This window comes from Natrix helvetica (assembly GCF_964273705.1).
Source record: "Natrix helvetica genome assembly, chromosome: Z".
Taxonomy (NCBI): domain Eukaryota; kingdom Metazoa; phylum Chordata; class Lepidosauria; order Squamata; family Natricidae; genus Natrix; species Natrix helvetica.
In genome coordinates this window covers 62,383,258-62,399,390 of record NC_138554.1, presented here as the reverse complement: position 1 = coordinate 62,399,390, position 16,133 = coordinate 62,383,258, and the positions used below count along the sequence as shown (strand labels likewise).

At 37.2% G+C, this 16,133-nt stretch overlaps 2 protein-coding genes across 2 annotated transcripts; one reads left to right on the top strand and one right to left on the bottom strand.

Annotated features, from left to right (window-relative positions):
* Nucleotides 1–6,006: 6,006 nt before the first annotated feature.
* SEC61B (SEC61 translocon subunit beta) lies at nucleotides 6,007–11,650 on the bottom strand. Its single transcript, XM_081970845.1, has 4 exons — nucleotides 11,512–11,650; nucleotides 11,311–11,408; nucleotides 10,274–10,375; nucleotides 6,007–6,321 (listed from the first exon to the last, which is right to left on the bottom strand). Exons 1-4 carry the CDS (start codon nucleotides 11,512–11,514, stop codon nucleotides 6,234–6,236), a joined length of 291 nt encoding a protein of 96 aa, XP_081826971.1. The 5' UTR covers nucleotides 11,515–11,650; the 3' UTR covers nucleotides 6,007–6,233.
* A 171-nt stretch (nucleotides 11,651–11,821) lies between these two features.
* Nucleotides 11,822–15,037, top strand: ALG2 (ALG2 alpha-1,3/1,6-mannosyltransferase). The gene is made up of 2 exons (XM_081970840.1): nucleotides 11,822–12,261; nucleotides 13,480–15,037. The coding sequence occupies exons 1-2, from the start codon at nucleotides 11,860–11,862 to the stop codon at nucleotides 14,383–14,385; spliced, it is 1,308 nt and encodes a 435-aa protein (XP_081826966.1). The 5' UTR covers nucleotides 11,822–11,859; the 3' UTR covers nucleotides 14,386–15,037.
* The last annotated feature ends 1,096 nt before the right edge of the window (nucleotides 15,038–16,133 follow it).

Below are 16,133 nucleotides of genomic sequence, written 5' to 3'. Positions count from 1 at the left end.
AAGCTTTCTGTGGGCACTCTGGCATATATTAAAAAATGAAATTCTGTTACCTGCTCTCAAAAGTGTACACATACATAATGCACATATAGATATGCTATATACATATCAGTGGTGGGTTCCTGCCGGTTCGCACCAGTTCGGGCGAACCGGTTCGTGACCGGACTCGGAAGTAACCAGCCCTGTCACTTGATCGCCGTCGCAGCTTGCTCGCTCCCCCGCCCGTCACAGCTCGCTCGCTCCCCCGCCCGTCGCAGCTTGCTCGCTCCCCCGCCCATCCACACTAAACTAGGCTAGCCCAGCCCGCCGCTCACTGATTGACTGGAATCCAGCCAATCAGTGACTGGGCTGGAGGTGACCCATTTAAAAGCGTGGCGCCAACGGCCAACATTCCTCCCTCCATTTCAAAACTCCCTTCACCTTCCAGGAGCTTGCTGCTTCCCTCAGGTAAGCAACTAAGCACGAGGGGGGGCGGCGGGAGGCTAGCTTCCACGACGGAAGGCCTTTGGGCCTTCCCTCGCTAAAGCCGCGGGCTGGCAGGGGTGGCGCGGGTGGCGGGCGGCTGGCTTCCACAAGGGAAGGCCTTCGGGCCTTCCCTCGCTAAAGCCGCAGGCTGGCTTGGGCGTCATGGGCAGCGGGCGGCACTCTTCCGCGATGGAAGGCCTTTGGACCTTCCCTCGCTAAAACCGCAGGCTGGCTGAGGCGTCGCAGGCGGCGGGCAGCTGGCTTCCACGAGGGAAGGCTGAAAGCCCCCCGCCCCCCCCTGCAGCCTCACCTGGCTGACTAAGCCTGCCAGGCGACCTGCTTAGTGACAACCCTGGCCTTGTCACTCCAGTCCAGTGTCTTACCTGTCCTGCTGCCTTTCTGCCTATTTGCTCCATGTTGCATCCATCCATTGCATCGGAGTCGGATCCATCGCATCGGAGTGCTGCTGATTCTGCCTGCTGGTAAGTAACCCGTTTTTTTTTTCTTTTATTTTTTTAATGTATTTTAAAATAATATTTTATTTATTGCGCATAGAACTTTTTAAAATAATTTTACTTAAAAGTATAGAATATTTGAAAATGGTTTACTTCAATTTATAGTGTGTGGATTCTTTTTTTAAATTGTCTTAAACTATTTAAAAAAAAGATTCTATCCAAAATAAATTAAAATAAACCATTTTTAAAAATTCTATACTCAATACTTTAAATGTATTGTGCATAAAATTGTTTTAAATCGTTTTATTGTAATTTATTTTGTATGGAATATTTTTAATGGTTTCATTTTAAATTATTGTGTGTGGAATAGTTTGAAATGGTTACAGTATAAATTATGTACAGCAATAAATTTAAATTATTGCTGGTCAAATAATGGTTACAGTATACAATTGCTGGTACAATACCTAAAAATGGTTACAGTATAAATTATTGCTGGTGGAATACATAACAATTTTTTTTTGAAGGATTTTTTTTATTTATAGAATATCTTTTTAAAAAATTATTTTTAGGGCATTTTTATTTTTTAATTGTTTATAAAATATATTTACTACAAGAAATGTTATTCTTTTTTGCAAATGTTTTCTTTGTGATGCAATATGTTGCTTTTAAGTGTTCAGACCAGGTTTATGTGTCTCAAAGTGGCTGCTTTTCTATGGGCAGGCCAGGTAGGTGCAAGGCAGCTTTGCCAAATTTTGTGTTCACCCTCGTTGTTTAGCCAATTCTGAGGTGGTTGCTGGTTCTGTGAGCTTCCTGGCACTGTCCTTTATAATTTCCCACAATGCTTTGATGGTTTTTATTCCAGTGGCTTTGTCTTTCCTGTCCTTAGGGTTAGGAGGAAAAAACTGGTTTCATTTGCAGTCTTTTGGGGGGGAGGATTCTTATTTTTTGGTGTTTTCCTGGCACTGTCATAGTTTGTGTGGGTGTGTAATGTCCTGCAGTTATCTATGCATTAATAATGGTTGCTGGTTCTGTGAGCTTCCTGGCACTGTCCTTTATAATTTCCCACAATGCTTTGATGGTTTTTATTCCAGTGGCTTTGTCTTTCCTGTCCTTAGGGTTAGGAGGAAAAAACTGGTTTCATTTGCAGTCTTTTGGGGGGGAGGATTCTTATTTTTTGGTGTTTTCCTGGCACTGTCATAGTTTGTGTGGGTGTGTAATGTCCTGCAGTTATCTATGCATTAATAATGATCTAATAATATTTCCTTATACATTTTAGTGACCTTTCCTTACATAATTGGTGTTTTCTTTCATACTTTTGGATTTCTAATTTCTGTTTCATTTAGTTAGCAATTGCTAAAACAAATCCCACGTGAAAAAGTATTCAAAGCCTTCTTGATTTTAATTGTCAATTTATTTATTCCTGCACATTGTAATATTTATTCATTTTCATATCTCTGTTTTTCCACTGTTGTGCAAACACAATTCCAGCAGCTGCTAACATGTGTAAAATTAAATATATATTGTACTCCCTTTCAAATAGCCAGCAAAATATTTCTGGTTTTAATTCCATATCTTGCTTTACCATTGCTTCTAACCACTAACTTCTGAATAGTTACTTGGACCAACCTAAGTAGTGCACCTAATTCATATATTCCTGTTTTTTGGAACTGAAAACTAAATTTCAGAAAAAGGAAATAAGGTGGTGTGCAGAAGACCATCAAGCCAGTGAGATCCTTCCTCTGTAAGTAGCTGTCTTTATTGCTGGGTGTGCTCTGTGCTGGGTTCATCCTTGAGATAGTAAAGTCTTGCTTTCTGTGTCTCTCCTTTGTGCAGGTTATTGGAGCAAGGTGGTGGTGCAGAAGACGCAAAAAAGGACAGTAATTCTCCTTTTCTATTATTTTTTGTGCTTGTTTCATCCTAACGCAGTGCATGCAATTAAAGTCTTGCTTTCTGTGTCTCTCCTTTGTGCAGGTTATTGGAGCAAGGTGGTGAGGTGGTGGTGCAGAAGACCAGCAAGGCAGTAATCTTCCGTCTGTAAGTAGCTGTCTTTATTGTTTTGTGTGCTGGTTTTGATGCAGTGCATGCAATGAAATAGTTCATTTCTGTGTCTCTTCTTTGTGCAGCCCATTCATTGGAGTCAGTTATACTGAAGACTGGCAAGAACAGTCATCTTCCTTCTGTAAGTAGCTCTTTTATTGTTTTTGTAATTATTTTAATCTTATTGTAGTTCATCCATTGGGGCAAAGAATTTAGTGACATCGTCTTGGCCACTCCCACCCGGTCACATGGCCGGCAAGCCACTCCCACCTGGTCACATGGCCAGCAAGCCACTCCCACAAAGCAGGCCACACCCACAGAGTAGGTTCCAAAAAAATTTGAAACCCACCACTGATACATACATATGTAGATACCTATACCCTAACATATAAATACATATAAATATTAATTACTGTCCATCTTGAATGCATAGTGGAAAGAGGAAGCTTGAGAGTTTATAAGGTTGATAACTGTATGGAACAAAACTGTGGTTGAATTTGGGTGTTCTGCTTCGGATACCACAAAGCCTCTCAGCAAGTAACAAGGAAAACAGGTTGTGAAGAGGATGTATAGCCTCCCAGTCAATCCTGCAGACCCTGCTCAAGCAACGTATATGCTATGTCCTGGATAGAAAGGAGTGAACTGCCAATAATCTTTAACCTCAGCAACCTGTCTGAAGCTTCCCAACCAGACTGTAATGCAATATGACAGGCTGCTCTAGGTAGTCCCTCTACAGAAAGTGGTAAGGACATTGGGAGGAAGATGTACTTTTCTCATGCCAGGCAGAAAATCCAGGCGCTGCTGTTCCCGCTTCACCAGTGTCTCACTGTTGAGCAACCAAGCTAGCCTACTCGTTAGCTGCTAACCATCTCCACGTGAATCATTTATACATAGAGGAGTGCGGCTGTGCCTGCCTTTTCTGAAATTGACAATGATCTCTTTAGTTTTTCAACATTTAAAATGAGAGTTTTTATTACACCAGTTCACCAAACCCTCTACCTCGTTGAGCTAAGCACCCTTGTTATCATCTTGAATAAGGCTCACTACTGTTGTATAATCAGCATACTTCACAATATGATTGGTGGCAAATCTTGAATAAAAGTCATGGATAAATAGAGTGAACAACAGCAGACTTAGGATGTAGTCCTGAGAAGAACCTGTGCTCAAGAAAATGATATTAGAAATATTAGTCCCAACTCACACATACTGGGCCTGTCAATAAGAAATTCAAGAATCCAGTTGCACAAAGGAGCATTAAAGACTAAGAGGCCCAGTTTGTCTACCAAATGCTGAGGAATAATTGTATTAAATGCTGAACTGAAGTCAACAAACAGCATTCGCCCATGAGTGTTTCTTTCCCCTAAATGAGCCAAACTCAGGTGGAGAACATAAAAATAGCATCCTCTGTGGAGCGATTTGGACAGTAAGCAAACTGCAGCGAGTCAAGTGCTGGAGAGAGGCTGGATACAATAATGTCCTTTATCAGCATCTCAAAACATTTCACAATGTTGGATATAAATGCAACTGGATGATAATCAGAGACCTGTAATTGTAGCCTTTTTTTGGCACTGGCAAAATAATGCCTTTCTTAAAATACAATGGGACCACTGCCTGCTGCAATGAAAGATTGAAAATATCTATAAGAACACAAGCCAACTCATTTGTACATTCCCTAAGAACACACCCAGAGATACTATCCAGGCCTGCCGTCTTCTAAATGTTGACTTTCCGCAATGTCCTCCGGACTGAGGAAACATCAAAACTAACCACTTGCTCATGAGGAGGGGGCGCAGCTTTCCTTGCAAGAGTGCTATTTGCTGCCTCGAATCTTCCAAAAACTGTGTTCAGCTCATTTAAAATCTGTCACCCTTGCGTCTTGATGGAGCCACCTTATAATCTGTAATGGCATGGATTCCCTGCCACATATGCCTGGAGTTCATTGGGTCCTGAAAAAAGTTCTCAACTTTCTGATAATTGACTTGCTTTGCTCTTTTTATGGTGCTTTTCAAATCTTCTGTAGTTGTTCTAATTTCCAGCATATCGTGAGATTTAAAAGCCTCATTCTGTGCTTTCAACATCTTGCGAACCTCATTTTCAACCAGTTTTTCATTAGGCGTCACGTTTTTAAGAACACAGACATCCTCAATGCATTTTTGATATATGCAGACACAGTAGTGGCTATGTTGTCTATTCCACATTTTTCTAGCTTACCAAGAAGTAGGTTGTGATTTATATTCAAGATCAGACAGGTGTTCTTACCTTTTTTTTTTTTGCTTATTTTAACTTTTATTTCAAGTCTTTTACAGTAATCTGTAATCTGTATGGCTGTCCCTCTAGTTCCCTCCTCTACCTTGTGGACAAAGCTGTCAGCATTTATATATAGGCATTTGAGATCTCTCTGTCTGATTCTAGATGTGCTTCCTATATCTCCTATTTGATGTTTTGAGTTTGTCTTCCTTTCCATCACTCCTTATCTCATTATTTGATTTGTTTTCTAGGGATTTTTGCTTGGAATTAGATCTTGGAGATCCTAAAAATTGATCACCCTTCCCCCTCAATTTTACTTTAAAGCCCTCCTGATAAGTTGAGCCAGTCATTTTCTGAAAACATTCTTCCCAGTTTTTGTGGGGTCATCCCTTGCACATCATTGTCCAGGAATCCAAAATTATCTTGGTGACACCAACCCTTTAGCCAGTGGTTCATTTCTAGAATCCTTTGTTCTCTTCCTGGATATTGACCTTTTGTTGGAAGTACAGATGAAAAAACTACTCAATCACTCAATATTGTTTTCAGGTTCATTTTGTGTCATTTGTCCCTACATGTAGAAGTAGAAATGGGAAATAATCTGTGATTTTTATTATTTTGGTTAGATTCTCAGTGACATCATTGATTTTTTGCTCAAGAGAGACAACATACTTAATTAATTGTCTGGTCTACAGACAGATAGTGCTATTCCCTTGAGAATTGAATAAAAATTCATGTAATGAAATTGTCCTTATTATCATCAAAATATGACATTTATAACAAAGAAATAAACAGTTTCATTTGGTCACATGTTATTTTAATGATATTTAATGCAATTTGTGTAATTGTGTAGATACAAACAGCATCTTCAACAAAAAAAATCAAAACTCCTATTTAACAAAGAGTTTAAAAGCAGGGAAATAACTGTCCTGCAATAGTTCCATCTATAATACCCAATTCATTTTGCTTTAAGTAAAATCTGATAGGTATGTTCATTTGGTCCAAAATGTGATTTTAAAATTGGCTGATACAACATTATGAGCGTGTGTATTTCCCCCAGATGTGCAACATAAACACAGATGCAATAAAAAGAAGACTCATAACGAGAACTGGAACAGGGCCTCTAAAAATAAAAGAAAACAAGAAGGTGTTAATTATAGGAATAGGAAAATCAAATTTATATGTGTGTGTGTGTGTGTGTGTGTGTGTGTGTGTGTGTGTATCAAGTTATTATATATATATCAAATCAAATATATATATTTGTGTTACAACCTCTGGTATGCCCAAATATGGGAGGGAGCTCACTACTCCCCCTTTCTGTCCTTCGGTTCATTACAGAGGACCATCCAGGCAGAAAACCATATTTTTACTTTTAATGTTGCCTTTTTATATTTGTGTTGTATTTGTGCTGATAAATAAATAAAGGGAGACTAGTATAGATCTATTTCAAGCTATTTAGCTCTCATCAGCTAGCCATACCCTTAGCCCAGGTTCAAATCCCAGTAAAGGTATGGCTAGCTGATGAGAGCTAAATAGCTTGAAATAGATCTATACTAGTCTCCCTTTATTTATCAGCACAAATACAACACACACACACACACACGTGTGTGTGTATGTGTGCGTTGTATTTGTGCTGATAAATAAATAAAGGGAGACTTGGGCATACCAGGGGTTGTAACACACACACATACATACATACATATAAATATATCAAGTTCTGAGTGAAGAAGCTTCTGTGATAAGAAGCAAAATGTCATCCAAAAAAAACCCCAATGAAAATCTAGTTGCTTCTTTAAAAAGTACCTTTGGGATAATATAAAATATTGCAAATTACAAAATAATTAGAAAAATGCAAAACATTCTATGTGTAAATAATTCTATCCATGGAGCACCTAGTTTCAAATAGTGTACCCAAAAGAAAACAGGAATAGAAGGAATCTGTTTTGTGCTGGATATGGAAAGAAGAATAGGAAAAAGCTAAAGCTGAAATGTTTGCTTGGCAAAGATTGGGTCTATGATGGTAATGTGAGAAACACTGAATGATCAAAAGGAGGAAGTTAGCTCCTTGAAAAGTCTTTGTGGCATTCGTGTATACCATAAAGGATTCAACAGGATCTGATACGAGGACATTGGTAGCAACAACAGCTGTGACTTAACAATGCTGGGAAAGTTAGAGGTAGGATGCTGGGCCTGTTTATTCCTCACTGTTGGTGCTGAGTCCATTGTAGTAAGGAATAGGCATATAAGTTATAAAGAATAAGGGGATATGGCATTGCCATTCTGAAAAATCAGACTATAGTTAAGTCATGGCACATCTATGACACATATGTCAAAGGTGATACATCATGACATTTTGGGTAATACACCAGCAATCATTAACACCCATAAACTATTTTTGAAAGCATGTCCCATTCTCACATGATTCTCAGAAGCTTTGGAGGATTATGTCAAATTGGGCATTTTTTAAATTGACCTATTGAGTCAAAAAATTTGCCATCATTACTATAGTTCCTCTGGGGTTTTGTTTCAGTCAAAACCAGGAACAATTAAAAAATCCTGGTTTTTTTTTTAACCAAACCTTAGCTAATCCACAAATGGTTTGGAAAAAATCCAGTCCTTGAGGGCTTGTTTTCACCATTCTAGAGTACAACCCTAGGACACATGTACAGGTGGTCCTCAACTTACAACCACAATTAACCCCAACATTGCTGTTCTTAAGTGAGACATTTATAAAGTGAGCTTTGCCCCATTTTATGACCTTTCTTGTCACAGTTATTAAGTGAATCTTTGCAGTTGTTAAGTTAGTAACATGATTGTTAAGTGAAATCTGTGTTCCCCATTGACTTTGCTTGTCAAAAGGTCACAAAAGTAATCACATGACTCCAGGATACTGCAATGATCATGAGTCAGATGCCAAGCATCTGAATTTTGATCACATGACTATGGGAATGCAACAATGGTCTTAAGTGTGAAAAATGGTCATATCACATTTTTCAGTGCCATTGTAACTTTGAATGGTCACTAAATGAATTGTTGTAAGTCAAGGATTACCTGTAATTCATACTGCAAGGGTAAGTTTGGGAACTTTATTACAATGAAGCTTAAAGCAATTTCGTCAATTTTCCATTTATCATGAAGGATAAATATATCTCTATTTACACAGACATAAATGTAGTTTTTACATAAGAAATACTATGTATTTTATTTAGTTTGACTCTATTCAAAATTCTATTCACTGCATAAAGGTATCTTGCTATCAGAAGAGCTCATGAACAAATCTCAAGGTCTAGATTAAAAAGCTTCAGAAATCTCAAGATTTAGTTTCATGTGAGGTGGCAAAAGAGAGATAATTTTAAGAGTAAAGTGAGAATTAATGTAAGCATCAAAAATAGTAAGCAATCACCAAATAAAATGTGAGAAAATATTTACCAAGCATAAAATATGAGAAAATGTTTACCAAACTTCTGCTCTGACTATTATTTGATTTATGTTTTAGTATATTTATTCCTTATTACTATATTGAACATTGTATTTTCATTCTGTACCTACTTTTAAATACATAGTATGCTTTGTAAAGTACCTAGGGACTGGTCAAGTACTCAGATAAATTTTATATTTAAATAAAATTAATAAATCCCTGACCTGTCCTGACTATCTAAACATTTGTTGGAATACTTAACTAATTCTTAAAATTAGTTAGTGAAAGAGAGAGGTAACTCCATGCCATCTAGGGCAATTCAATTTTGTAGAAGTCTGAAGAGATCTTTTTTTCCATCTATATGAAAACTAAAGAAACACAATGCATGTTTACAGACAAGCCTTACTATTTAATACAAACAGTACTTAGTACTAGTCTTAGGTAAATCCCATAAACTGCACGAAGCCAAGTTGCTGTGTTGTGTTGTGCTGTGTTTATTTATTTATTTATTATTAAATTATATTACAACTAATGCATTATGGACTATCTCCTCCCTTAATAATGGAGAAAATAGTTGAAATAAGAAATACAAAATTTCTAGCAATTCATAAAAAATAAAAGAAAAAATACTTTATTCAGTTTCCTACAATTGTTTTAATATCCACAACTTTATCAGTATAGATATGGTGTTATATATACAGTGTATAGAAAATGCCTGCATTCCTACACATGTCAGTGTATCTTGATTCCTGGCACTTATTTGGACAAGTCCAAGCAGGTTTTGGGCAATGTTTTGGAAAGGAGGGTTGCCACTGCTTTTTTCCTAAGACTGAGAGAGATTGGTCACAAATCATTCAATTGGCTTTCTGCCTAAGGCAGAATTAGAATACACAGTGTCTAACCTGGTGTTTTTAAAAACCACACCAAACTGGCTGTCAGACCTAGAATTTACCAATTGCTCATGTTATAAACTGCTAGGGATCTTTTAAAACAACTGCATAAGTAATATTTAGTAGTACTTCCTGGTAAGTAAGCATTGCATGAAAAAAATTGTAAAGTGGTTTATTTGATCTTAAAGAGAAGGGGTCAATATCAGATACAATCATGCAAAGGTAAACTTCAGAAACTTATGGAACTGTACCTTCCCATCTTATCCTGAAGAAATGAGCCAGAAGAATTCTATGAATTGTGATACCAAAAGGTCAGAAAAAATTACATGTTAATCTCCCTTGCCAATACTTCCCCATATATTATTCACTACATTAATTGCAAATGTTTCTACCATAAAGCAAAAGCAGAATAATATGCACCATTTAGGCTTCTGGGAGCAAGATAACAACCACTACTCCAATACCTTATGGACTAATGTGAAATTTGATTATTGTGAGAAAAATCAAAGCCCGTAAAACCACACTACAAAAAAAAATTGGTTACAAATCTAATTGCTCTTGAAGAAGAAGCAGATTTACAAGAAAGAAACACTAATAAATTATTCATTATTGCTTTTATGTCTATGGAAATTCTCAGTCATCCAGGTCATGGTTGTCCCAAAAGTTTTTTTTTCAAGAGGCAACTGGACTTTTTCTTTGAATATGTTTTGCTTCTCACCCAAGAAGTTTTTTCAGCTTTTCATACTTGCCTTTATATTTTTACTTACACTTTGAGACCAGGGGAATCCTCTGTGTAAAATCTCCACATTCCTCCAGTACCAGCAGAAGTTGAACGACCTGCATTCCTTGTTCCACAGCTTGCATTTTTCCTACAACAAAACCAGAAATTAAAATATATCAAGCATGCAACATATCCACTTCATACTTTGCTTTTGTATCATTCAATTTTGACTGAAAAAGCCACTAATTACATGATTTTACAAAGCACAGTCTTGTATCAAACCTAGATGGGAAAAATGTGCCTTATTGAACTACAATTCCCAATATAGTTCCTTGCTGATTATACTAGTAATTAATGGGAATTATACTTCAACAGCTTAAGAGAACCTCAGATCTATCATTTATATCTTCTAGTCACCTATGATTTACTTATTTTTCTTTTATTCCACTTTTATTTTGTAAGTAATTCAAGGCAGCAAACATACCAGGTATTCCTTCCCCAAAATAGCCCTGTGAAATGAGTGAGGCTGAGAGAAAGAGACTGGCCCAAAGTCACCCAACTGTCTTTCTGCCTAAAATGGGACTACAACTCATAGTCTCCTGGTTTCTAGGTCAATATTTCAATCATTAAACCAAAGTAGTGTACACCAAAACTATGACACGCACAACAGAAAGTTAAGTGTTAAAGACGTTTATAAACAAGGACTGTAGTTTCTAAATCTCTCCAACTTAAAATTATTAGAGACATAACTACAAGGAAATGTCCCATTGATACAGATAATAAATGAAGCAATAAATAATTTCTCCACATTCCATGTTAATCTTTCTGGCACTTAAAATCCACTCGATCATTAATGGCATCAGAGTTTTGGAAAAAAGCACATCCTTGCTACTATCTATTGTTCGTTCGGATGTTTATAGCCTAGTTCTGGTGACTGTAAAGTGGGGATGTACTTTATATGTGTGTGTGTGTGTGTACACAATTGTAATTTAAAACGAGTGAAAAGCAAGCACCGATCCGTTGTGAATCAAGTTTCTATTGCAGCACCGCTATTAATTTAACGATCAACAAACTTCTTCCTACCTCTGTCGCACTGTGGATCCTGTCGCACGTGGGGCTACTGCTTTGCTAGGGGAGCGGCTGGAGGCACCCACATTGGTGGCACTAGGATTGGGACCCGGCTGAAAATTAACGGAAGACAATTAGATGTAGACATTTATGTTATGCACGCATACACTTTATGTATACACGCATACCCATTCTTTTGTTGCTTCTTTCGCTTACCATAGCAAAGGCGGCACACAGAGTACGAACCCCTTGGACTCACAGGACACGTCTCCGTCTGAAGGGAGGACCTGATTTCTTGCCACGCAACAGGTCCCCCCGTTGGAACCAGGAGACTACTGCACTGCCCGACTGGAATTCTCCTCACAATCAAGGAAATCGCCCGCCCAGATCACCCTTTTTTCCTTTCAACAAAAACAGCGAGGCTGAATTTTCGTTTTTATTCCCGAGGGTTCTTTCCTAGCTATATGGTCCGAACGTGGAAAAAGATCAGGCAGTGCTTTAGACTCTATTTCAGAGGAATAAAACTAAAGCTGATGTGTCTATTTGAGTGATCCGGATCCGGATATGTGTGTCGTAGCCATGCCCTATATTGCGGAAGCCTGGGCAACGGACGTCATCATGGCCGCAACGGAGCATGAAACAAATGGCGAGGAGCAGCGAAAGGGACCCTCCGTTTTTTTTCTGCACCCGGATCTCGGCATCGGTGGGGCAGAGAGGTTGATAGTAGACGCAGCTCTAGCTCTCCGCGCGCGAGGCTGCCGCGTGCAAATCTGGACCCCGCGCTACGATTCCTCGCGGTGCTTCTCCGAGACAGCTGAGCTAGACGTACGCATAGCGGGCGACTGGCTGCCGAGGAACATTTTCGGGAGGTGCCACGCGCTCTGCGCCGTGCTGCGCATGATATGGCTGGCTCTGCATGTGCTGCTGCTTAGTGGAGAGGAGTTTGATGTCTTTGTTTGTGACCAGGTGTGTTGAGCGCTCGGATAGCCTTGTTCCTGAACTTATTTCCCCCCTAACGTTACATTACACATAAAATCTTTGAATACGCACCAAGTCACGATATATGGCACACAATGACTTCTATGCCTTTTTCTCCCCATAATTCTCTTTAATTAAGGTCACTGCTTAAGAGACCGCAAGGAAGAGATATCCATTTTTCTATTTTGAGTCCATGTCATCCAGTTAGAATTAAGGTTCTAGGCGAGTCATATGAAACATGGGCACACCGTCCTTCCTCTCTCACATCGTGAACAATTTTATGCTTACTATTTTAGAACTATTCGTATTTCACGTTAAAAGAAAGTTATCTATTTGAGGAAACTGTGTGCCTTTGAATGTGTTTTAGCTTCATCTGCAGTGGGAGACTGCTGTTCATTCCTGAAGGATCTAGAAAACATTGCATTATTACACTGTATTATTTTAGAACATTATTCCATGTTTTGTGCCTTCACATATTTAAGAACTAGCTACTTTGTAACTGCCCTAAAATGTTTTTTAAAAAAGCTATATATCTGTGAGGAGATGTGTCTATAAATCTTTCTCTTTTTGGAAAGGTGTTATAATTGGGCATCCAGGATGTGACAGTTACTTTCAAAAGTAATTCAAATGAATCTCTGATCTTTGAGGTATTTTAATAGGTCCTTTTTCTCAATCATGGAATATTAAATAATCAAGAAGATTCATTCTTTCCTTCATTTCATAAAGCATACTTTTTTCAATTGAGGGAGAAAGAGTGGTTCTCAAATATTGCCACATTCACCAAGCCAGAATATTTGACTCCTTGCATCTTTTGCTGAATTTCCCCCAAAATTAATATGTCAGAATTAGACAATAAATGCTTGGAGGGAGGTGTTATTTAGATAAACATTTAGATAAATAAAGGAGACTAACTGAAATTTATGTCTAATATAAAAATCAGATTTTCTCTGACCTCAGAAATGACAAATTACCGAAAAAAATATGTTTTGGATTGCTAATATTAGCTGACATTCTTAAGAAAAATAAATGAATGAATGATAAAAAAATTAAATTAAATATCCATGGAGATGATGATCAAGGTGGAAATCATTTGAAAATTTAATATAAGACAATGCCTCATTTAATGCAACATTTTAGTCACTTTTTTAACACATTAACTTTAATCATAATACACTTCTTTTCCACTTTTTCTTCTTCTTCCCCTAGGTGTCTGCATGCATTCCAATATTACGTCTAGCTCGGACTCATAAGAAGGTTTTGTTTTACTGTCACTTTCCTGATCAACTTTTAACTAAGAGGAAATCATTGCTTAAGCGCTTCTACAGAGCTCCACTAGATTGGTTAGAAGAGTATACAACTGGCATGGCTGACTGTATTCTTGTCAATAGTTACTTCACAGCAAATATTTTCAAACAAACCTTCAATTCCTTGTGTCACATCAATCCAGAGGTCCTTTATCCCTCTTTGAATGTCAATATTTTTGATACTGCTATTTCTGCAAATATTGCTAATATAGTTCCTAATGGGAACAAGAAATTCTTGTTTCTTTCCATCAATAGATATGAAAGAAAGAAAAATTTAGTTTTGGCTTTGAAAGCATTACACGATCTTCGTGGTAGACTTGATGCTCAAAGCTGGAGTGAAGTTCATCTGGTTTTAGCTGGTGGTTATGATGAGGCAGTTAATGAAAATGTGGAATATTTTGCTGAATTAAAGGCACTCGCTATCAAACTTCAGATTGATGAGCATATCACATTTCTGAGATCATTCTCTGATGAGCAGAAAGTAGCTCTTCTTAACAATTCCATATGTGTCCTGTATACACCAAGTAATGAACACTTTGGTATAGTTCCCTTAGAAGCTATGTACATGAAGTGCCCAGTTATTGCCGTAAATTCAGGAGGACCCGTGGAATCAGTTGTAGACAAACAGACAGGTTTTCTGTGCAATCCTGTTCCAACCCAGTTTTCAGAAGCCATGGAGAAATTTATAAAAGATCCTAATTTAAAGAGGACAATGGGAGTTGCTGGGAGAATCAGAGTTTTGGAAAAGTTTTCATCGGAAGCATTCACTGAAAAGCTGTATCAGTATATCCTTAAGTTAATATTGTGAAATAAAATGCTATTATATAGTTATGGGTTGGAAATGCTCAGTTTTATATATATTCGTTGATACATACTGTTGCTGCTGATTTATATGTGACTCTGTCTTGACTATTTCTGTCTTTAAAACTGGGTCCTGGCACGTAATGAAAGTATTTGAAATTGCCCTGAGACATTTTGGATATTTATTTGAAACTGTTTTGAAAAATTAAACCTTTAGCCCTAACAAAGTTATTGATACTGTTATTATTCATGCTACTACTTTTAATGACTACTCATGAAACTGATATGAAAAAGACTGTTTTATGGATTTCAGACATGTCATGATCATGGATTTCAGTGATGTCATGTTCAGTAATCATTGGCTATTTATGATATATGCATGTGGGTATAACATTGTAACTAATTTGGCTAATTTGAATATGAATTCAGAAATTTAAATGAAATCGTTTTTTAAAAAATTCTTCTGGTTGGAGAAGTTCAAAACTGAAAGGACAAGTAAATTATCTTCCAAGAATGTAAAGGTAATTTTAGATCTTAAGGGTTATCTTATTTTTAAAATTATACTTTCTTCCTTTAAACTTATATTTAAAATTAATATTTAAATGTTTTATGTAATATTTGAAGATAAGGAGCTAGAATATTAGATAATGCATATCCAATTTTTGATCAAGAGATTTTTTTAATTGAATTGTAAAATATATTGGATTAACACCATCAAAATTAATTTCCCAGTAAAGGATCCCTCATTTTAGCAATTATACTTTTTCCCTTGAAATTTCCAGTGTTCAATCTCTATGACTGCATATTGAAATTTTGCATCCATTTAATCATATTAATACTATATCATCAACATATGATTTCAATTTATACTCTTGTGAAGCTAATTTAAGTCTTCATATTCTGTGTTCTTGACGTATTTAAATTGCCAAAATTTCTAATGTTAATAGAAGTACAAAAGAGGGGAAAGATCCTTTAATATTACTTTATACCTTCAGCATCAATGGCTGAGGCAAGTCCAATTATTTCTCACTTTTCTTGTTTCTTTACAACCTGAAAATAACTTTTATACTGTTAAAGAAGAGCAGATTGAAATAGACAGCAGATTTAAGACTTTTGGGGGATTGGGGAATATTGTATCAGTCAACCAGTTAAAAGTTAGTCTTTATATATTGTCCCAAGATAGCTGAGGGTCTTATTCTTAATATGACAAATTTGCACCCCAAGAGATCTGGAACTAGAAAAGAGGACTACTCTTTTCTACTGTTAAAGAAGAGCCTGCTGATTTATTGGCCATCTTCCCTGGGAGCAGAAGCAAAAAAAATTTTTTCAGGACTCAGTTCAAGTTTATTTTGTTGGGTTGTGCTTGATTCCACTTCATATTGTTTCTTGTCTTTTCCCTTGAATTTGGCTGTTCATTGGATTGCTAATGTCAACCTGTGCCAAGCGTGTATCTAGTTTTATAGTTGCCCTCTTAAGTTACTGCTAAAAAGAATTATTTTAGAAGTTCTGCCACAACTAGCATAGCAGTGAACTATGGCAGACATCCAGCTTACAATCTTGTTGGCTAGCAACCATCAGTGCCAGCATAAAATGGCTAGAGTGAAAGACTAACTATTCTCTGGCTTATTCCCACCAGGGAACAGACAAAATTATTACATAATCTGCATGTAACTGAGCTAGAATTGCATAAATTTGAGCTGGAAACACTGCTTTAGGGTGTGGATAAAAAGAAGAAAAATTTTATCCTTTTATTTT